The 23,414-nt window shown below is 34.4% G+C and overlaps 1 protein-coding gene across 15 annotated transcripts in view; it reads right to left on the reverse strand.

Annotated features, from left to right (window-relative positions):
• Positions 1–23,414, reverse strand: part of Gphn (gephyrin) — a 334,228-nt gene that overhangs the window by 107,710 nt on the left and 203,104 nt on the right. For 4 of the 15 annotated variants that reach the window (XM_057782360.1, XM_057782357.1, XM_057782352.1 and 1 more), the window contains one exon: positions 22,064–22,105. The exons of the other annotated variants lie outside the window; for them this stretch is intronic. In XM_057782360.1, the coding sequence (XP_057638343.1) occupies positions 22,064–22,105 (42 nt within the window). The remainder of the gene's footprint in view (positions 1–22,063; positions 22,106–23,414) is intronic. 15 annotated transcript variants of the gene reach the window in all.

Consider the following 23,414-nt stretch of genomic DNA (forward strand, 5'->3'; position numbering starts at 1 on the left):
TAATTTGCTGATTAAATATGTAAAGTGAGAATACTATCTATCAGCAATATATAAATTTCTATAGGCACAGAGTAATTTTTATATGTAAAAATGTTTATAAATTGTTTTCAGGGGACAATCTGTAAATTTCTCAATGTAATAACAATTTTTTAAAGACTTATTATTTATTTATTATATATACAACATTTTGCCTCCCTGTATGCCTGCACCCTAGAAGAGGGCGCCAGATCTCATTACAGATGGTTGTGAGCCACCATGTAGTTGCTGGGAATTGAACTCAGGACCTTTGGAAGAGTAGGCAGTGCTCTTAACCACTGAGTCATCTCTCCAGCCCCTGTAATAACAATTTTATCATCTTAAATTTCACTGAACTTGCTTACATCCAACGTTTCAATCAAGATTTTTTTTTTTCCAGGATTGACTTCTGAATGAATCTGGACATGTTGCAGGCTCCATAGGTGGTGAAGTGAATAGTGATCACTATAGAAAGCCAAAGCTGATTGATATTTGCTGATAAATAATCTGATGAGTTTTTCTGTTATTAAAAAGAACACATTAGTATTATAGCACATATAGAGCATCATTATGAATAAAAACCAAATAAGAAAATGTACATGACTTAAGGAAATATGTATTTCATTAATGGTGAATATTTTTAAGTTGTTCTTAGATAGTTTAATTCTAAACTCAAGAAATTCTCAATGACTTATAGTAACTGCAAATCTCAGACTGGTCTCCCCTTGCTATCAACATTTCTGATTTGTTGTTCTGAGCACTTTATTTCATTTTAATATTGATGTATATATTAATATATGTATCATAGTGTGCTCATGGAGATCAGAGGAAACCCAAGGTATTGGTCTCTGTCTTATCTTGATTGAGACAGGGTCTCTTGTTTGCTGCTATATATGCCAGGCTAGCTGGCCTGCAAGCATCTGGAGATTTTCCTATCTCTCTGTTCCATCTTGCTGTAGGAGTTCTGGAATTAGAGACTTGTGTCTGGCTTTACACAGGCACTGGGGATCTGTTTTCAGATCTTAGAGTTACCCCACAAGTATTTATTCACTGATTTATCTCCCAAGCTTTATTCTTAGAATTTTAATGTTGATCATAGCATAAAACTATTGATACTAATTATATTATGTATTATGACACCAATGAAAAATTTGATGAGTAAGGATTTCTGAGTATTCATGACATTGTATCTCAATATTCAGGTTAATAATTATTTTGTAAAGTAACTTGTCTTTATTCTAGTGGTTTTAGCTTTTACTCATACAGACAAAAAAGGTTTGTGGGAAGCATGCTACAAGCTGCTTAGTGGAGGTATGGAGGTGCTGGGACATTGAGCATGGCTCCTAGAGTTGATGGTGAACATATCTTCACCATGTTAGAAAGTCAAACACAATAGTATGTGTGGGGTGAAGCCTGACAGCCACAGCTGCTGCATTGGACCTAGCTATGCTCGCTTAGCATTTTAAAAACTCTCCTGGTCAGAAAAGGATGACAGATATGCAATTAAGTCACATTCAGACAAAAAGAAATAATTCAGACAAAGAGACTCTAATTGGGTCACAGAATGTTTAAAAAATATATGTAGGCTTAAGAAAGAAGGAAATGGGTATAGGCAGTTATAGAAAGAAATAGTTTAAAAAATAAAACCAAATCTTTTTTTAAAAAATATTTATTTATTTATTATGTATGCAATATTCTTTCTGTATGTATGCCTGAAGGCCAGAAGAGGGCACCAGATCTCATTACAGATGGCTGTGAGTCACCATGTGGTTCCTGGGAATTGAACTCAGGACCTTTGGAAGAGCAGGCAATGCTTTTAACTGCTGAGCCATCTCTCCAGCCCCCATAAAACCAAATCTTTATAAAGAGACAGTAAAAGTAATATAAAAAGGCACTAAAAGATAGAAAATACAGACAGCCTGAATTATGTATACTATTGTGTTTTCTTTGAATTTTTGACTGTTAATGAGATAACTGCAGAAAGACATTTCATTGTGGGATTGCTAAGCTAAACCAACATAAAGGTATCTTCAAAATTTGTGTCTAAGGATATGTTGTTTGAGAAAAGAGGTTCTGCTTTTGTTTCCACAGAAGATAAGAAGCTGTGGATTCCTTACAAGATAACATAGTTTGATCAAATAAGACCCTGAGAGTTCATCAATGGGAGCAATGATCCAGGGTACCCAACATCCAAAAAAGCTTCAACACAACTTGCAGAGACTATGCAGCCTCAAAGACCACTACAGCCAAGATTTAACCAAAATTCTATTTTCTCAGGATCCCCGTAGGATTACCATGGTCCTCAATCAGCAAAAAGTAGTATAGAAAACTATGCCCAAATTTCTAAAATAGTGTTTACAAAGGTTTGTTTTCATTTAAAGGTGGTTGGCTATAAATGATTAATGGTCATAGTCAATCTCTTTCTTAAGAAAAAAGGGGGATATAATATAGAAATGATAAAGGTAGATTGTTAAATCTACTTTAATCCCAAACACAGCTGTCAATCTCAAAATACTTTGCACTGATATGGAGTTTGGTTTATTGATACAAATTTAAGGTCAATTTTGTTTTACTATATGTATATTTTTACTCTTGTTTAAGGTATTATGTTTATGCAGCTAATTTAAAAATGCAATATATAGTTAAAATACAAATTAATAGTCATCTATATTAGTCAAGCTTATAGTTACATTAGTTAGGTTTTCTAGCTATGAGAGATATATTTTAGCTGAATAGGTAGTCTTCAAACACTTCTAAGACCTACAGAGTATGGCATTTAAAATGTTTTAAGGACTTTTCTTGACAGTGAACCATTTATTTCAAGATGATAGACGTTGAAGAAGCTCCTCATGGAGTTTGCTCTCAGTATGGCAAGGCTAGCCATTTGGGCAAGAAACTGCTCTTGCGTGGACTGATTGTATGCTATAAAAACTGAACATGCAGGATTCCACAGGAAAATGACCACTAAACTTTGTAAAAACAAGGCAAAATGGTTCTTCAGGGTTCCTGCTTCACAGAAAAAAATTCCAGATATTCTGCAGGACACAGAGCAAAGTGACTGACAAACTGCCAATATAGGTGGACAGTCTTTCAAATTTCCTGCTTCACTGAAAAGTCTGCCAGATACTATAGGCCTATAGGCTGAAGATTTGGACAACAAATAGGTGAGCTCTTCCCACCAAAGAAACAGAAAGGCTATTTCTCCCACCCTCATCACACCTTATGTAGTTTTCTTTTTTATTCAAGTTCTTTGAAAATTCACTTTGAATAATTAACTATATTAAGATACAGTCAAGGGAAAGTCAGAATGAAAATGAATATAGCATTTCCTATGGGAAAAGCAAATGTTTGGCATAGTCCAGACAATACACTTTTGGGTAAAGCTTCACTTTACACACCTTATGTTAGAAAAGGAAAAACTGGTTAAGAAAAGGGACATTCCTTTTTCTGCAGTATTGTTAAATATGGGTTTGTGTGTAGTTTGAGCTGTTTTAGCATACTTCCATTCATTATCTTACAAAATTAGAGTTTACTTCATCTACACTGCTGGTTCTCTTCTCATGCTTGTGAGAGTTCACGTTTATAACTCAGTCTCAGGATGAGCAAGATTGGATTATTTTAGATGTGAGTGAATTTCATCTTAGTGTATTCTGTAGGTCCAAGGAAAGATGCTTTTCTGATCAGTCATAGCTCTAAGATAGAACGCTAAAGCACTAATTCACATAGATAATATAGTATTCACTTGTCGAACAACAGTTTTTGGCAGGGAGTAAAACATGACTAAGACCTAAAAAGACTTTGCTGTGCTGGAACTTATAAGAGCAGAGAATAAGAGCACTGTAGACAATGTAGGCTCATATATTTGAATGCTTAGTCACATGGGAGTGGCATTATTAGGGTGTGGGCTTGTTGGAGCAGATGTGGCTTTCGTGGAGGAAGTGTGCCACTTGGGTTCAGAAGCCCAAGCCAGGCTCCGAGTCTGTCTCTCCCCCACTACCTGCCAGTGTGGATACAGAGCTCTAAGCTACCTCTCTAGCACCATGGCTTTGTGCATGCAACTGTGGTTCTCCCCATGATAATGAACTAAACATCTGAAACTGTAAGTCAGCTCCAATTAAATGTTTTTGTTTATAAGAGTTGCCATGGTTATGGTGTCTCTTTTCAGCAATAGAACACTGAGTAAGACAGTGGACAAAGATGCCTTCTGAATCAACATCACTTTAGAGATAAGGCAGACAGATGACTATCTAGGGGAAGAACTAACAAGGCAGAGGGAACTCCAAGCGTCATGTAAGGATCAAGGAGTGTCTTGAGTTACCATCTCATGAACTTATTTTGAGAGTTAAACTAACTGAAGCACAACAGTTGGCGCTATCCCTGAAAGGATAAATATGTATTGCTTTAATGATAATAACTGGGATAATAATGATGATAGCTATGATATAGTATGCCAACTACCAAAGTTGAGGCACCAGAACTATACTTCTCAATTCATTCTGCCTAGGTCTGTTTACAAATAAGATTTGTAATTGGTCAGATGGCCAAAGATTGGAGACAGAGAGGGACAGGTGTTAAGACTTCAAGGTTCCAGCAATATGAGATTAAACATGTCTTTTGGGAAATATTTGGTATTTCAGAAAGATAAAAGAAGAAATTTCTGATAAAAAGGATATAAGGGCAGATGTCAATCTCAGTTGTAGAGCCAAGCATGCAAAAGGTTATGAGTTTTACCCCAGTATTGAAAAAATCTAGATGATTAGCACATGTCTTTTTGTCATGTTTTATTTATTTATTTATTTTTATCAATTAAGACATGTTCTCAGTTTAATTGTTATTATATAGGAGAAATATAATTTTGAACTATATTCACAATAGTTGCTTATTATAAATTACAACCTTGACTTTTCCACTCAGCTGTTAACACAGTTTGGTTAGAGTTTAATTTTTAGTTATGTTTTTCTAATTATTACTTTCTGTTTTAAATATCTGTACTTCCTTAACTTAAATTTTACTTAATCACATTTCAGAATTTTCTGTCAATCTTACTGACATTTATAATAAAATTGAGCAAAAAGTACCTAATTCTAAAAGATATTTAAATTGTTACAGAAATTTATTCAAGCATTAAACAGTATAACAAACTTAACATTAATAATTGTGTGAGATATAAAAATAATCCATAGCTAATATTTGTAAAGTAAATAAAGTGACTAAAAAATTACATATATAAATTTAAAACACATCTCTGTTAATATTAAATACCAAAATACTTAGATCTTATAAGTATACATACTCTGCTTAAAAGTAGCCATGAAAATAATTTTTGACAAATATAAATTATGTCAGGTTCACATATTTAAATTTAGAGTAATATAAGCCTAGTTTGTGCAATAATATGTAGTTTCTGACTTCTTTGTCTTCCTTTTGATTCATTTGAACACTCATACTACAATTAAATGCTATTATTATGAATAAATTCATGCTTAAATGGATTAACATTGATAGCTCATAAAGTAATTCTTTTTTGATAATAATTTATATCTAATTTCTTCAAACATTATTACTGATACCACACTACTAAATTTAATTGTTTTTTTTTTGATTCAGCATTTTTATTTATATATTTTTTTATTTAAAAATTTCCGCTTCCTCCCTGCCTCACTTTTCCCTCCCCCTCCCCCCACTCTCCATGTCCCATTCCCCTCCCCCTCCCTCTCCAGTCCAAAGAGCAGTCAGGGTTTCCTGCCCTGTGGGCAGTCCAGGAAATCACAGAAGCATCACCTTTCATGATAGCCACAAATGGCATTAAATATCTTGGGGTAACTCTGACCAAGGAAGTGAAAGATCTATTTGACAAGATCTTTAAGTCTTTGAAGAAAGAAATTGAAGAGGATACCAGAAAATGGAAGAATCTCCCTTGCTCTTGGATTGGAAGGATCAACATAGTAAAAATGGCAATTCTCCCAAAAGCAATCTATAGATTCAATGCAATCCCCATTAAAATCCCATCAAAATTCTTCACAGACCTTGAGAGGACAATAATCAACTTTATATGGAAAAACAAAAAACCCAGGATAGCCAAAACAATCTTATACAATAAAGGAACGTCTGGAGGCATGACCATCCCTGACTTCAAACTCTATTACAGAGCTACAGTATTGAAAACAGCTTGGTATTGGCATAAAAACAGAGAAGTTGACCAATGGAATCAAATAGAAGACCCAGGTTTTAACCCACAAACCTATCAACACCCGATTTTCGATAAAGGAGCTAAAAGTATACAATGGAAGAAAGAGAGCATCTTCAACAAATGGTGCTGGCAGAACTGGTTGTCAACTTGTAGAAGAATAGATCCATATCTATCACAATGCACAAAACTCAAATCCAGATGGATTAAAGACCTCAATATCAGTCTGAACACACTGAATCTGATAGAAGAAAAAGTCGGATGTACTCTACAATATATGGGCACAGGAGACCACTTCCTACATATAACCCCAGCAGCACAGACATTAAGGGCAACAATGAATAAATGGGACCTCCTGAAACTGAGAAGCTTCTGTAAAGCAAAGGACACTGTCACTAAGACAAAAAGGCAACCCACTGACTGGGAGAAGATCTTTACCAACCCCACAACAGACAAAGGTCTGATCTCCAAAATATATAAAGAACTCAAGAAACTAGACTTTAAAATGCTAATTAACCCAATTAAAAAATGGGGCACTGAACTGAACAGAGAATTCTCAACAGAAGTTCAAATGGCCAAAAGGCATTTAAGGTCATGCTCAACCTCCTTAGCGATCAGGGAAATGCAAATTAAAACAACTTTGAGATACCATCTTACACCTGTCAGAATGGCTAAAATCAAAAACACCAATGATAGCCTTTGCTGGAGAGGTTGTGGAGTAAGGGATACACTCATCCATTGCTGGTGGGAATGAAAATTTGTCATGTTTTATATCATGTATTTGAAACATTTAATTAAAAATGGGAACAGAAGAGGGAAGTGGCCAATGAAAGAACATTTAAATAAACTGCCACTTTCAATAAACCTTTCAGCTTATGTTTTTCTTAACAGAATTTGATATCATCTAAATACCTTTATATACTCTTTATTCTAAGAACAAACACAATGCCAATGCATTTAGCTCATAGCTATAAAGACTCCTGTTCAACGGTAGCAATAACTGAATAAATAATCTCAGATTATTTTAGTTTGTCTATGTATCTTGAACTTTTAAAATATCGATTTAAACTGATAATTTGGCGAGGATTTGGAAAAGAAAATAATCAAGGATATAGATATGACTGTAACCTTCTACTCGTTAAAAGTTTTGTTCGCTTCATCAAAGATTCTGAAAGTTATATGGTTCAATTACTATACTTAACTTGATTTTCTTTACAGCATTTTTTTTTTCTTTTGGTAAAATTAAGAAAAGCTTAGTAACTCACAGTCTAGAAAATGATTCAGGAATATAAAAATTAGTTCTCCAATTACATCCTTGATTCCCATGTTCTAAAAAATAAAATTAATGAGGAAGGGCAAATAAAAGGAAAGAATTTTTCCTCTCTACCTAGAAAAAAGAAATTTGATTTATTTTCTAGTAAAAATGTATATATGAATTAAGATGAATGCTCAATAGAGCTCTAAAGGATGTTAATCACTTGACCATAAAACAATACTCCTAATAAATGTTTACAGTATTGAGGGCAATTATGAGGTTTATTGACTACTTTGAAACTGTCATGGGTACAGAGTTATATGGCTGGTGTATTTTAATTTGGATGATATTGCTATGAAATACTGTCCAAATGCTACTAAAATCAGCCTTATTTTGATTCAAATGACTTCAACCAAATATGTACTTCAGTATATAAACAATAACTTACCCAACATTTCCTTAAATAATTACTTGCAGGCTTCACTAGCATCTCTTTTTGTCTTTCCCACTCTTTAGCAAAAATACATGATTTGGGGAATGGCTATTCTCACAAAGTAATAGTATCAGGAACAAACTTGGTAGCATCTAACTTTAGATTATTTGTACTGCTTTTATTTGAAAATTTCCTTTTTTGTCAGGCATCATAGAAACTCATAATGCAGTTCAGTACAGAGTTAAACACAATAGTGTTTTTTTCTTTTAGTTCATGTGTACATAGAAGCATCTCCCAAGAACCATGCTTTATTCAAGTTATACTTCTCAGCAAGAGCCCTTAGACATAGTAGCAAAAAAAAAAAAATTGGGCTTAACTGTTGTTAGTAGTGAGTAGCCAAAGAGAAAGAGAAAAAATAGTAAGCTGGCTTTATATGACTCTAGGTAACACTAAATGCAGAACGGCATAAAAAATATCAGAAATAGTCCTTTCTTTTCATATCCTGAGAAAGAAGCAGTGACAGATTGAGGAAAATTATTATTATTATTGAAAACTATGGCTATAAACAGCTCATATGACTTTGGATTCTATTCAGTGTTTTGGGCGTGTGTATCAGTTTATTAAAAAAGCCATTAAGGTTTTTTAAATTTCACTCTGATCCAGAAATTATTGCTTCTGCTTTTTAACTGTGTAATGGGAGTTAGAACAAGAGACCTATTCCAGTACTGAGGCAGTAAAAGGAACAAAAGCTACAGCTAGTTTCCTCCCTCAATGTTTCCACTCTATGTTCCTTCTTTTATCTCTTTACAACACATTCCTTCCATCCTCTTTTTCATTCTTCTTTTCCCCTTGAAATGCGAAACACCTGATGCTAGCATATAGTATTCCTCTCTCCTCCAAGTTGTGTGTGTGTGTATATATATATTTATATATTCTTCTCAGCTATAATTCAAATCCAACAATTTATGCATTATAATAATTTCATATAACTCTTACTATGCTAAATAACCTTTTGCTTTCTGTAATGATTATTAATACAGTTTAACATTAAGTTTCATAAATGATACCTCAAAGAATGTATATGGTTTTAATTTATTGATCAATTCATAGTTACTTATATGTCATTGAAAAGTAATGAGAGTCTGATTTACCAAATTATCTAGGCTGAGAAATCAGCACAAGGATAAAACCACATCCAAAATTATTCTGGCATCATATATATGTAACTATGTTAGAGTTTTTCAAAGTTATTGTTTCAAACATTATCATAGATTTTTATATTTATTTCTTCCTTAGTTTATTTCTAGGGACAGATTACAACACAGAAAACATCTTATCTTTCTATTTTTATTATTAAGTGAAATAAAAATTGAAAGTCTTTCCTCAAGTAGATAAGAGCAGATCTTGAATAACTGGTAAAGTATACTTAGGAATAAAGATTAATCCACAGAGGTGAAAGGCACAGTTGTAAGGGACAGTAAGCCATTTGTTAGGTTAACAGAAGAGGCTAAGGAAAGATTCAGCACGGTTAAAACGGTCCCCAAAGGACTCAAAATTATGTACTTAGATTCAAATGTGTGGACTTACAAAAAGACAAAATTCATTGTCAAAAACTATATTACTAGATGTGGATAATTATGACCTGGATGTTCACTGGACTCACTTCCACTTTCTTTAGGGTCTCTTAGGCAAGTCAAATGTATCAAATAGTAATTAAGCAAAACTGAAGAAAGATTATAAAGAGTAAAGAACTGCATTTCCTTAAGTTTTGTTTTAAAGAGTAGTAACATGCTTTACCTTTGTCTCTATGCAAAGCTGTCTATATTTGAAAAATTAATTAAATAAGCCTTACTAACAACTGTAGAAAATAGATACTGTCTAAATACTATACAATCTAGATACTGTACTAAATAGAAATATGTGTCATAAAGAAGTATCGAGAAATGTTAAGTTACATATTAGGCCAAAACCCTTAATCTGCTCCAGGAATATTTGTATTTAGCAAATGCTTTTCGGGACTGAACAGTATTTTGATGAATTTTAAAATAATCCCTCACAACTATTTTATCAAGCCAAATGGTTAAGTTTTTTATAGACATTAAAACATATAAATTTATTTTATTTTTAATTATGTGCATGCTAGTGCAGGTTCCTATCGGTCAGAAACATTGGATCCCCTGGAGCTGAAGTTACTGGTGGTTGGGAGTTGTCTAATACGGGTGCTGGGAACCAAACTCAGGTCCTCTGGAAGAGCAGCAGCAAGCACTGCTAACCACGAGCCACACCTCCCACCCCGACTTTTAATTTTTTTGACTCTAACTCAAAAATAACTTTAAATTTTAGATTATTGATTTTTTAATATGACAATAATTTAGAAAATTCTTAAGTGGAATTCCATATTTGATTTTGTTTCAACATAGAGTTTCTCTGTGTGACCCTAGCTATCCTGGAACTTACTCTATAGACCAGGCTGGCCTCAAACTCAGAGTTTCACCTGCCTCTGCCTCCAAGTAATGGGATTAAAGATGTATGCCATCACACCTGGATCTGTATTTAGTTTTTATAATAAATTCTACATATTTAATAGGACAATATCTACACTGCAGGAAAAATAATTAATAAATACTTCTGATTTATCATGGCCTTTGCTCAACTCAAGGCATAAACAACCATATAAAGTCACAATCAATTTCAAGTTTAACATTCATTTACGATATCAAAATCAATTAGACTTTTAACCTTAAAACATGTTTTTTTGTATGAGCTTAAGAATAATACACGAGGGAACGTAATGACCTGGCCTGTCCCTTTAAGAGACAAGCCCTGCCCACTCCCTCCCCCATCCACCCCAGAGGCTTCTAGTCTGAGCTCCTTCATTTTCCAACTCTCTACTCAAGAGGCAGTTTCTGCCTCTCTCCCTTCTTCCCACTTCTTCCCTTTCCCCGTCCATTCCATAACCCACTAAATAAATATCCAACCTCACTCTGAAAAAAAAAAAGAATAATACTTCAAAATTTGACACTTTGCCATGCTAAGTATTTGGAGTGAAATGAAACTGGCATACTTTAAATGCTCCTTAGAATCAAGGTTTTTCTAATCCTCTCATGTGCAATCCTGAATATGGGGCAGAGCTTTGTAAATTCCACACCAGACTGAAAGGAGGTTTTCAAAAACACCTAAGTATTTTGGACACTCCTCCCCGTAAACTCTCAGTAACCAAGGGGAAATAACTCATAAGAAAGAAGACTGAAAGTTCTCCAGCTACTTACACTAAGTAAACCGTCTGAAGAGCAACATCACTTTGTATAAAACAACCTTTGTTATTATTGTGCAGATTCTCTCACTTTTCCAAATTGTTGCTACTTCCCTAAGGGCCCAGAGAATCTTGTTTAAGATTTGTTGCTTAGCTTCTGGTGAAGACATTCCTCTTTACGAAATTATTTACTATTGTCAAAAATTATCTGTAGTCTCCTTCTCCCATTACCCCTATGAAGAATGTGTAAGTTTCAGACATTGGCTGTCTTCCATATTTGTATACTCCTGTGAATGTTAATCAGTATCTATGTTCTTTCTGTTAATCTTTCTGCTGTCAGTTTATTTAAAGACACTTAAAGAAGTTTTTGGGTTGGGGGAAGAATTCCTTCTATCACTATATTTTATGTACATCTAGCCGTCTGGTTAATTTTTATTTTTTTTGTAGGAAATAAATCCTGTAAGATGAAAATCATGATCCAACTCTTTGAAAATTATACCATAATGTTTCAACAAGATTAAATTTCCTTCTCATAGCCGCGTGATACACGCCTTTAATTCCAGCACTTGGGAGGCAGAGGCAGGTGGATCTCTGTGAGTTTGAGGTCAGCCTGGTCTACAGAGATAGTTCCAAGGCAGTTAGGGCTGTTGCACAGAGAAACCCTGTCTTGGAAAAAATAATTCCTGCTCACCATATGAATAATAAATTGGCTTTTGTATGAATCCCTTCTACTTTCAGTGATTTCACGAGAACAAAACTTCTGTATAACTTACAAGTTCATTCATTTTTATTTTAGAGATGGATAAATTGGGTCAAAGACAAAGACAGTGGTGGAAACTATGTCTGACTACATGCTTTCAGGTCTGGCCAAAATCAGTACTTCTTCAAGTTCGTCATGTATTTGTTTTACTTTTCTCAGTTGTCTCCAAGACTTACAAGGTTTGTTTTCAAGGTATTAGTGATATTAGCTATTTAATAAGTAGCAATTGATAAAAGAATACAAAAAGATTTTAAAAAGCATGTAGTATGAAGAAACATCTATATTGCCATACTATACAGTTTGTTATCTGTAGGCATAAACTCAATCCAGTTTGTATTTCATCTAACAGAAATTAAGTTTGTTATGATGGTAGAAATCCTCATTTCATATTTTGTTTCCTTCTCTCTTTACCTTCTAAAATGAGTATTATAAAGAAAAAGGAGCTGTCAGAGTAAAAAAATCCATCCATTTACCATTTAAAACTTGAGAAGGCTGGATTCTACTAGAAGTTAAAACACATTTCCCCAAAATAGTGTAACAAATAGCAAACCAGTTCCTACCTCAATCCATATGTCTGTTTAACTCTTGATTCAGATAAACTATGAGGACATTCCAATTCCTAAGAATTATATGAACTTAAGAAAATAAAAACTGTATATATTATTTATATAAAATAATAGGTTTCAGTAACAATACCAGCTGACATGCCATTGAGGATAGGGAAAATCTTCCAAGGCTGTATCCATAGATCATGAACTATAGTCAATTAATGATTGCTGAGAGAGGGAGAATAAACCTTCCAGGGGAAGAATCCCTTAAATTATTATCCAATACCAAGGGGTCAGTCCTAGAACATATACACATGAACAAAACTAAATGTACTCAGCATGTTACATATAAGTTTTTATGTATACATGTAACAATGAAAGTTAAGAGCATTAACAAGGACATCTAGTTGGTTGTAGGTGGTGTGGTGTGAGGTGAATCTGGGAGGAGCTGGGGTGAATATGATCCAAATACATTGTAAGAAATCATCCAAGAATCAATAAAACATTATATGAAAACTTAAACAAGAGTTTATTCATGACATTTTCACACATATACTTCAATGATAATCATCTCTCCTCATCAAGGATAATATGAACTGTTGAAAAGCAGCTTAGAATCTGGTACTATTTTAAAAGTCATCTTCATGAGAATCTTCTTGCCTTAATTATGGTGACTTCCATAAAGTCTCACATATAATGCAATTCAAAGGCAATATAATAATGATAATAAATAATACTATATATTTATAATAGTCATTGTTTAGAAGAAATATGTATACATAAATAACCTAAACAGAATATTTGAGAAAAAGTTTTGGGAAAAAGATAACAGAAAAACCAAACAAATAAGCTAGTTAAATGGAAGAATGAAAGAAAAGTAAATAGCTGTTCACATAATCTTATTTTATTTACTTTACAAGGATTAGAGAAAAGTAGTAAGGGATGGTACAAATACTGACCATGTTAGGTCAAGTTGATACGGAAAGTGATAACACTTGGTCTTTCAAATAAACAAAGGGGGCAAAGGAGGGAGGAAGGAAGAGAGGGAAGTGGGGACAGAGATAGAAGACAGAAAACAAAAAGACCAGAGAGACAGAAGTGGAGATGGGGGTGGGGACAGTCAGAGTATGGGGGGAGAGGAGGAGAACAGAGAGGGGAGAGGGACCAGTAGGAGGGGACCAGTAGGAGGGGGCTGGGGAGAGAGAGAGAGAGAGAGAGAGAGAGAGAGAGAGAGAGAGAGAGAGAGGAGGAGAAGAGGAGAGGAGGGGAGGGGAGGAGAGGGGAAGGGAGAGGAGGGGAGGAGAGGGGAGGAGAGGAGAGGAGAGGAGAGGAGAGAGAGAGAGAGAGAGAGAGAGAGAGAGAGAGAGAGAGAGAGAGAGAGAGAGAGTTCTTATTTTCCTGCCACAAGAGTGCTGAAACTACAGGCACCTCAATACCACACCTTTCTTATGTGTTAGGACTGAACTACTCAGGGCTTTATACATGATGAGTAAACATTTTACTTACTGAGCTATATCCCCAGACTAACAATTAATCTTTCAATCAGATTCTATTTAATATATATATATATACATACATATATATATAATTTCTAGTTACTATATATAAAACACTTCATCATGTGTCAAATTATCAGGCAACAAATCTGAATGAATTCTTTTGAGCTAAAAGTAACTTAGTGTCTTTACTATAAATAGATAAAATAGTTAATTATTGATTAAATCTAAATATTAGTTAATGCACAGATGTATTCAGCTGTTCAGTTTTTTAAAAGATTTATCTACTTTTAAAACTATGTATAAGTCACATAACTATGTGTGGATATAAGCATGGGAGAGCAGGTGTCTGTAGAGTATGTGTAGGATACCCTAGAGCTGGACTGGTATAAGCTACCCAATGTAGGTTGGAGAATATAGCTCTGGTTTTCTTTAAGAGCAGTAGACACTCTTAAGTCTCCAGCACTAAGTTGTTTAATTTTTACCATATTAAAAAGTTCTATCATTAAAATTTTACAAGGATAAATAGTATTTTATACTGTGTGAAATAGTAGAAATAATAGCTGCAGAGAAGTTAACACAACAGAGCTAGTAAGGGCTGGGGTTTTGAGTCCCAGGTTAGGATTCAAATTTAGCTCCAAATTAAAACTCAGCATGTGTGCATGGAAGGGTAGAGGTGGATGTCAGGTTTCTTCCTCAGTCCTCACTGAGTTTGCTAGGCAGACTAGGAAACTAGCCTCAGGGATACAACTGTCCCTGCTGCTTTCTGATAACAGACAAGCCACACCACAGAGTCTGGCTTTCCACAGGAGCCAGGGACACAAACTAAGGTACTTGTGCCCAAGCTCTTGCTCTAGCCCCAATTAAGAATTTAAAAACTAGGACAAATTAATTTTGGCAAATTTACTTTAATACTATGAGCAAGGTTATTAAATGCCAAAGAATGAACATTTTAATAATATGGTAAGCAGCTAATTAAAATAGCTTTTTTTCCCACATTCACTCAAAAAAGATAGATGCAAAGTTTTAAAACCCTGAAAGAAAAACATGCACACACACACACTCTCTCTCTCATGCTCAAATTCTAAATACATGTAAACTTGGGCAATTCTGACCTTAGCTCACTGAAGAAAAAGTCAATAAGGATAATTTCCAAAGAAAAAGGCATGACTTTATACAATAAATGCTGTTTAAGGGACCTACTTAATTTTTTTCCCGCATCTTTTCAATTATGGAAGAGAATTAAGCCCTCAAGGCACTAACATTCATTGTATGAAATGATTAAAAATTTCTTTTAGAAATCTAGAATGAACCATCTTTTCAAGAATGTAAGAAAACATCTACACAAATTACTTCTGTGTTGTATGGTTTAAATTAAAAAACACTAATGCTATAGTTTAAATGTGAAATGTCTCCTATCCCAGACTCAAGTATTCAGCCACCTGGTCCCCAGCTAGCAAGTTGGCAAAACATTTAAGAGACTGGGCTTAGCTGGAGGAAATGGGTTTATTGGGGGACTAGGTCTTGAGACATAAAGGAAGCCCTTCTGGTCTGGTTTCTGCTTGTGAACAACCCAGATGTTAGCAAGCTGCTGCAACAGCTGTAGACTGTTTCCTCAGCTACACCTTCTTTATTATGCCACATCATAACACTTTGAATGGTCAGCCCCAATAAATCCTTCTTTCCTGAAGTTATTTTAGACAGATATTTATCATAGCAACAAGAAAATTAATTAATACACCTGGATTAGAAGGAAATGATGTAAAAATAAAAAAGATGACTAGGGAAAAGTAATAATGTTACTTACTGAAGTGAAATCTAGGTTGTACGTTTTATTGTACCCAAATGCACACTTTGTGTGAAATAAACAAACAAAAATATACTACAAAAAATCAAGAAGATACTTTTGTGGATTCTAAAAAAATTGTACTAGGAGTTAATAGTAAACCCATGCTGCCAGTAAATTTATAGGAACATATAAAGAAAATAAGAACATGAGTTGCTCAGGATATTTAAAATTCTGGAATTTATAGAAGTTGCACAAATAGCATTGACATTACTTCCTGATAGAAAACACAACGAATTTAGTAAGAGAAGGAAAAATGAAGACAAAATGTTGTCTTGTGGATAAAAAGAAATATAACAGAAAATGGTGGACATTCCACTGAGAAGTAAAAAATTTTGATGTCAATTCTTTTAATAATTGAAAGAAGCAACTTAAATAAAGTAAAATGTATATATTAATCAAACTTCCTTCCTGCTTATACTGCTTGCCAGCTAGTGCTGGTTTGCATTAGGGTAGGAAGACCAATTCTACAATTTCTGAGATTCCTTTCCCACAATATCCAAGGTCAATAAAGAATTATGGTTGAAAAGATAAAAAATATAGCTATTATTTAGATACCCCCAAAATGGGAACGCTACCAACCTAAATGAACATATGCTATAGTGAATTATAAATGTATATAAATCTTAAGGATATTTGACACTAATAGATAATAGGGTATTTGAGACTGTTTTAACTCATGATAAAGACATAATATTTCTTTTTTTTTTTTTTGGTTTTTCGAGACAGGGTTTCTCTGTGGTTTTGGAGCCTGTCCTGGAACTAGCTCTTGTAGACCAGGCTGGTCTCGAACTCACAGAGATCCGCCTGCCTCTGCCTCCCGAGTGCTGGGATTAAAGGCGTGCGCCACCACCGCCTGGCAAGACATAATATTTCTTAAGTGTTTATTGTATAACAAAAAAAAAACCCAAAAGAAGTTAAGTCAATGCCTTTACTTAACCTATTTTTATAACTTATTAGTGGAGTGTATAGCATTACAAATAAGTTAGGGAATAAGTCACATTCATCAAACCACATCTACTGTTTTTTCTAAAACGACTTAAAATTTTAAAATAGGTATAGAGTAAAGGAGTCACCCTTGATCTCTAGCAGCTCAGAACACAATAAAGAAAGCCAAGTGAACACACGTCATAAGTCCTATGATGAAAGCAGTATAAACAGCTAGAAAATATGTAAAAAAAATGACTGGAATGGGGCACATCACCAGGAAAGGCTTCCTAGAGGTGGACCGATTGAACAGGCCTTTTTTTTGGGGGGTAGTGACGATGGGGGCGGTGGGGTGTTGCTTAAAGTAACTGAAATTGTTAGCCCATGATTCATTTTGAAAGCTATAAGAGGATTCAATCTATTCCTATGGACACATTTTTAAGGATGTATAATGTAGTAGGGTAATATAGTGGTAGGGTAATATAACTTGGCATTAGTTGGAGGAAAAAGAAGAAGCAATTGATAGATGTTAGTGGCCCTTTCAACTGGGAAATTTTAGGTAAGTTTAGTCTATGAACAGGTATAATAAAAGGAAAGGTTGATCTGGTGGGTACCGGGCACTTTCTAGAGGTCATGGAAGCTATGACTGATTTTTAAAGAGGAACAGTACAGTTACATCAACATTTAACTTGTTAAGTATGGTGAACAAGGTGAATATGGCTTTTTTTTTTTTTTTCCAGAACAGACAATGATAGGAAGGGAGCTAACCTGGAGACTAATCTACTGATTCAGACAAGAAACCCAAATGCATCACTAAAGGTAGTTCTAAAGAATGAGGTACAGGTTCTGGGGGGCGGGGGGAAGAGGCAAAATCTGTTGGATTTCCATTAGTCAATGGGAGAAATAACTATCAAGTTCCTGCTCTGAATTTTCAGTAGTGTCACGTATTGCCACAGTAGACACATGTGAAGACAGACTAGGAGATCAAGATTTGTTGAAGAAAAAGTAATAGAAGGTAAGACTTTAAGTACAAGTGAAATTCCCTTGAGTGAATGGCAAACAGAAATTGTTAGATGAGGCTCTGGAAGAAAAGGAACATGAGCTATACCTGAGCTATAAAGTGGAGGAGGCATTTCTGACAGATAAGTAATAGAAATTACACAAAAAAAGCAAGAAGAAAGGAACATAGACATAAGAATGTTCACCTTTACTGGAGTAATAACAGGGAGTGAACAGCTGATTGTTCTGGTTTGCCCAGGACTGAAACAATTCTTCTATGATATTCAGTATTAAAACTGAATAGTCCAATATCCTATTCAAATGGAGAAGAGTTGGTTCTAGAGAATATTAGAAAAACAAAATGGGCAAAATATGGGTTTGAAAAGAATAGAGACATTATTCTCTGATAGTATCACTCTCCCTCAAAGGCTAACGATAGCTTCAACCATACTTAGAACCTTCCAGTTTCTAGGGTTACTACTAAGATCTGTGAATGGCATCTTCCCCTTTCTCTATTTTACCTAACTAAATTATAGGTCCTTAAACTCCTGCTCATAAGAAGAGATAGAATTCTACAGAATTATCTGGAAGGTAACAGGTTTTATGGGACGTGTTGGAATTCAAAGGACGCCTACCATGCTAGGATTTAAGTAGCTTTAAGTTGTCAAGCATTAAATAGACATATCATTAAATTCCAGTCTTTGTCTACTCAACAAGAAAGTAATGAGCTTCTAAGTTTCCAACAAACTAAACCAGCTTTACTATGGACAAATCTGGCACATTAAAGAGGGTTTTAAAGAGTTCAGTCTGGACTATAAAAGCAAAATAAGTTAAATATTTATGTTTATTTTTTATACGCTGTGTTATTGTGACATAATCATATATTTACTTCAATTATATATTACCTTTTTATTTTTTTGAGACAACATCTTACTGTGAAGCTTTGGCTGTCTTAGAACTCATTATACAGACTAGGGTGGCCTTGAACTCACAGAGATTCACTTCCCTTTGACTTCTGAGTGCTGGGACTAAAGGTGTGAGCTACCACACCTGGTATATTACTGTTTCTTAAATAGATCATAGTGAAAACCATTTCTACCAGGAGACAGTACTTATTTGACTTTTGTTTAAAATAAGGAAACTCTGAAGCAATATTTTTAAAAAATTATTTTTTGCATGTGTATGTATGTGTGCGTACACGCACGTGTGTTGCTGGAAGAGGGTGTGTGTGTTGGAAGAGGTTGTCAGATTCCCTAGAACTGGAGGTATAAGTGGTCTCAGTAGTCTAGTATGAATGCTTAGAATCAAACTTGATTCTGAAAGAGTAGCAAGTGTTCTTAACTGTTAGGCTATTTCTCCAGCTCTGAAGTAATCTTTAAAAAAAACAAAAAAAAAAACAAAAACAATGCTGAAAATTTTGAATATCAGTTAGAAATTTAGAAATTAGTTCTTCCTTTTTGGGGGTATATTTTATTTATTTACTTTAAACAAAAGGGCCATGGAATCATATTTGTCGAGCAGATTTAGTCACATGAGGTTATGGACTACCTTGTTCTTTACAACTCAAGGATAGGATCTTTTGAGCAACATTTAATATTTTAATATTAATGAATGGCATACAAGATAGTTGTCTATACAGCTTCAAAGTCAAGTGCCATATCAGGAGTTAGACACTGTTTCTTCAGAAATAGAGGTAAAGTGAAGATGATATCATTGTAGGGAGACGATTATATTGAGCGATGGAAGGTCTGGCTACTTACATAGTTCTGCTATAAAATAAACACTACAGTTTATAGTCGTCCTAAAAGAGGTTTCCATTTAAAAATTGATACGCGAGAACATTCCTGAAAAGTTTAATTAACGTTTATGAAACAGCTACCAGCTTTAGATTAAAGGAAACAATCATAGAAGATATCTTTTGTGCAGATGATCATCAGAAATATTTGATTCCTACTTTATCTTAAATTTATTGGATTGAATATTAACACAGAAATGTTTCAGAGAGATGACAGAAGGATGGCAGAGAAGAGTAGAGAAATCCTATCACAAATGATGTGAGAAACATACTTTATGACCATTAAGGAGGCCCACATGTCACAAACCCACATAGAGTCCAAGTTCCTGTAAGAGCCAAATGTCACAGAGCAAATGCCACTGCATACACAAGTCGCCAAAGCCAGTTCTACATTCAAACCAGAGAGTCCTTCTGCACACCTCTGTCACAGAGAAAGTTAGACCCTGATAGATGCTGGAGGCTGTGATTGAAGATGATGTCAATGGTAGCCTTCTTATACCCTCTCATGAGAAATGGAGAATTGCCTAGATGAAGTGGCAGAAAGAAATGTGTTATATATTTGTTATCCTGGAAATCATGCCTGTGGTATTAAGAAAAGGGCTTATGAAAAATGTAATGATGGCATAATACACACCTATGTTTTCAAAAAGTCCTTGTTGACAGCATAAATAGTTAATTTGCCTTTTAGTAATTACTGTTCCATAATGATTTTTCAAAGAGGAAAGCAATTTTTTTTCATTTTCACGGATGTAAATAACCAATATCCCCAGTAAGGACATCATTTCTAAGATAAATTTGGGGGCCTAAATCTTCCATAGATATTGACATGAATATTTACTTTCAAGAAGTATTTTGTATGGGTTGAAGGTCTTAATTAAAACTCCCCCAGCTTTTGGTGAGACCTCATTTATGATGATGATAGTGGCACAATACATGGCCACCATGTTTATGCTAAAGCCATCACCATTATGTTTCAAGCATATTTGCTCATTTAAACACCAAAATGACAAAGAAAAAGTCAAATGAAGAATATAGATGGCCTTGTCGTTCAGTAATCTTTCTTATTGGGAGTTTCAAAGCTTTGTATTATTTTCATGACAGGTTTCCTCAGTTATTTAAGAGTTATCTAAATTTTCTTTGTTTTTAATTTAACCAAGTTTGTGAATAATGAAGAAATTCTTTCTTGGCTGAGAAAGTTATCTATCTGTATAAAGTCTGTGATAAGGAAAAAAGTCATTGACAATTGTCACTTAGTAAATAAAAATTAAACAGGATTGCTGTACTTTATTGCTCCAATAAATAAAACTTTATTAGGACTTTCTAAAACTTTCTAAAATTTAGAATCTAAAGATGCTAATTTGTTTTCCTGCACAAATAAATTGTTATTTTAGAGAGTGTCATTTTAAAAGGAACTGCATCATGTATAATATTCTTGTGATCAGAATTATACTGACAATACTGGTCTGAAAATAGTTATTGGAGTTATGTAAATATGGATAAATATGCTATGCAATAAAAACTGACATCTTAAATTTCATATGCTATTCATTTTCTTTTCTTTAGAGTTAAATTTTTTTCTTTACATCTGTTCAACTTTGCTCCTGCTTTGGAATCCAGACTTAGCCCATGATATAGTCAAAGCATATTTGACTATATTTCCAAATTTTGGAAATTTACTTTTCAGAAATGAGAAAATTATGTATGCTGTTGGTTAGTACAACAGAAAGGGAAAAATTAAATCCTAAGAAGACAAGAACACAGGTCTAATTTTATCTTATATATTTAATAAAAGAGCATGATTCTCACAATTAATATAGTCTCCTGTATGATAAGAATCTTAAGAAGGCATAAGTAACAGGGAAACTAAGTAATCCTACTTCTTTTTGTTTGCAAGGCAGGGTTTCTTTGTGTAGCACTGGCTGCCCTGGAACTGGCTTTGTAGACCAGCCTGGCCTTGAACTCAAAGATCCACTTGTCTCTGCCTCCCGAATGCTGGGATGAAAGGCATGTCTCACCCACCACCTGGATATAATTTTTAAAGATTTTAAAGAGGGAAGGAATCTTTAGCTTTAAGTACACATGAATGAAATAATTTGCTTTTTCTCACAATTTCCCTTTCAATGGTCAATTCTGGAAGGTTTCCTATGTGTTTGGATAATGGGAAGGGATTCTCACTAATTGAATTCAAATTTTCAATATCAGTAACAGATACATGTATGCTCAAAGTAGATTCTTTTTCTTTAGACAATTCAAGCTTAAAAATAAAATACCTGGTTCAGAGAAATTATTATGGAGGAAGGTAGCAATAACAATCAAGTTGGTTATTTGTGTGTTAGCTATTTCAGTGTAATACATGGGTACTGGAAGCCAAGTAATTTTGACAAGAGTGTAGTATAGAAAATTTCCCTAAAACTGGTGACTTTTCCCCACTGATACCCTCATCCCTTTCAGCCAACGGCAAAGAGCAAGGCAAAATAAATTAAGGCAAAAAAAAGGGGGTGAGTGCGAGCATGTTATCGACCATGTATAAGGACACGTGCAAAATATACCTCAGACACACTATAGGTGGATGAGCACGACGGAAGCCGAGCCTGGGTGTGCAGTGGAGAAAAGAAAACACTGTTAAAGAGGAAATGGTAGAATATTGAGGGTCTCGGAAGGTTTACATGGCTTTATCACCAACAAATTTGCCATATAAATAAGAAAACAGCCTGACAAGGGAACATATCTCAAGACTTAAGTCATTTGAAAGAGAAACTCATAATTAAAAAACAAAGAAACATCAAAATCCACTTCCTCCCAATTTTCAAAAAAAAAGTATAATTATAGAGATGATATGATATCCTTATTCATACAGGTTGTGGTATGGACTTGCTGAGAAGATGCTCAATTAAGGGAGAAAGCAGAATAACAAACATTTTTTTTCCTATGGTTCCACAATGATCTTCATTGGTTTGTATATCTACTGTACATTTTTATATTATTCAGTAAAGATGACAAGAAAGCTAGTTTAAGTAATCTGATATTCCTTCTTATTTTTCAGTATTAATGAACAACCCATTCTCAATACATATGTCAGCAACACCATATAATATTATATATATCCTTTTTCCACATTTAGTTTTAACCATTGTTTTTAGTCACTGATTTCTCTGTGTGTGTGTGTGTTTGTCTCTCCCTCCCCTATGTTTCAGAGATAGAGTCTAGCTATCTGGTTCAGGCTGGGTTAGAACTGACTATGTAGCCCAGGTTGGTTTCTACATGTAGTCCTTCTTCTTTAGCCACGCTAACTAAGACTTCAGCCGTGTGCCAGCAAATACAGCTTCACCAACTTTTAAAACAGCTATTTTATTACTGTTTCTTAATATAGTCATTTTATACCTAAAGCTATGTTTAACCTTCATGATCAAGTCCGTCCCTTACTGTCACTGAGCTCAGGTGATCCTCCTGCTTCAGGCTCCTGAGTGATCAGCACTACAGTTCTGTCACTCCAGGCTGAGTTTTAAGACTTGGAATTGGTGCTGCTTTGGTTTGCTCTAATTTCTTAGTTGTGATGCCAACATGATACATTTTATTGCCTTGCCCTACATTAATTTTCACTATGCCATTGGAGCTGAAACAGTTACCAACGTATTTTCTAGTCACAAGTTCTGTGTGAGTTTTCAGAATATAAAGTTAAGGGAATTGGAAAGGGTGATAAAGTGGAGAAATCAGAAACAACTTTACTACCTTTGCTATTTGACATAATTCTAGCATCTATAACAGCAGAATACAGTAGGTATTCATCAAGCATTTATTGAATTAAAGATCACATAAACTCTTTCCACTATCATTAAAAAACTAATTTTCTGAACTTTTTAAGTTTATTGCCTTACCAATTTGGGATAAAACTACCACTGT

This window comes from Chionomys nivalis, chromosome 10, assembly GCF_950005125.1.
Source record: "Chionomys nivalis chromosome 10, mChiNiv1.1, whole genome shotgun sequence".
NCBI classification, from domain to species: domain Eukaryota; kingdom Metazoa; phylum Chordata; class Mammalia; order Rodentia; family Cricetidae; genus Chionomys; species Chionomys nivalis.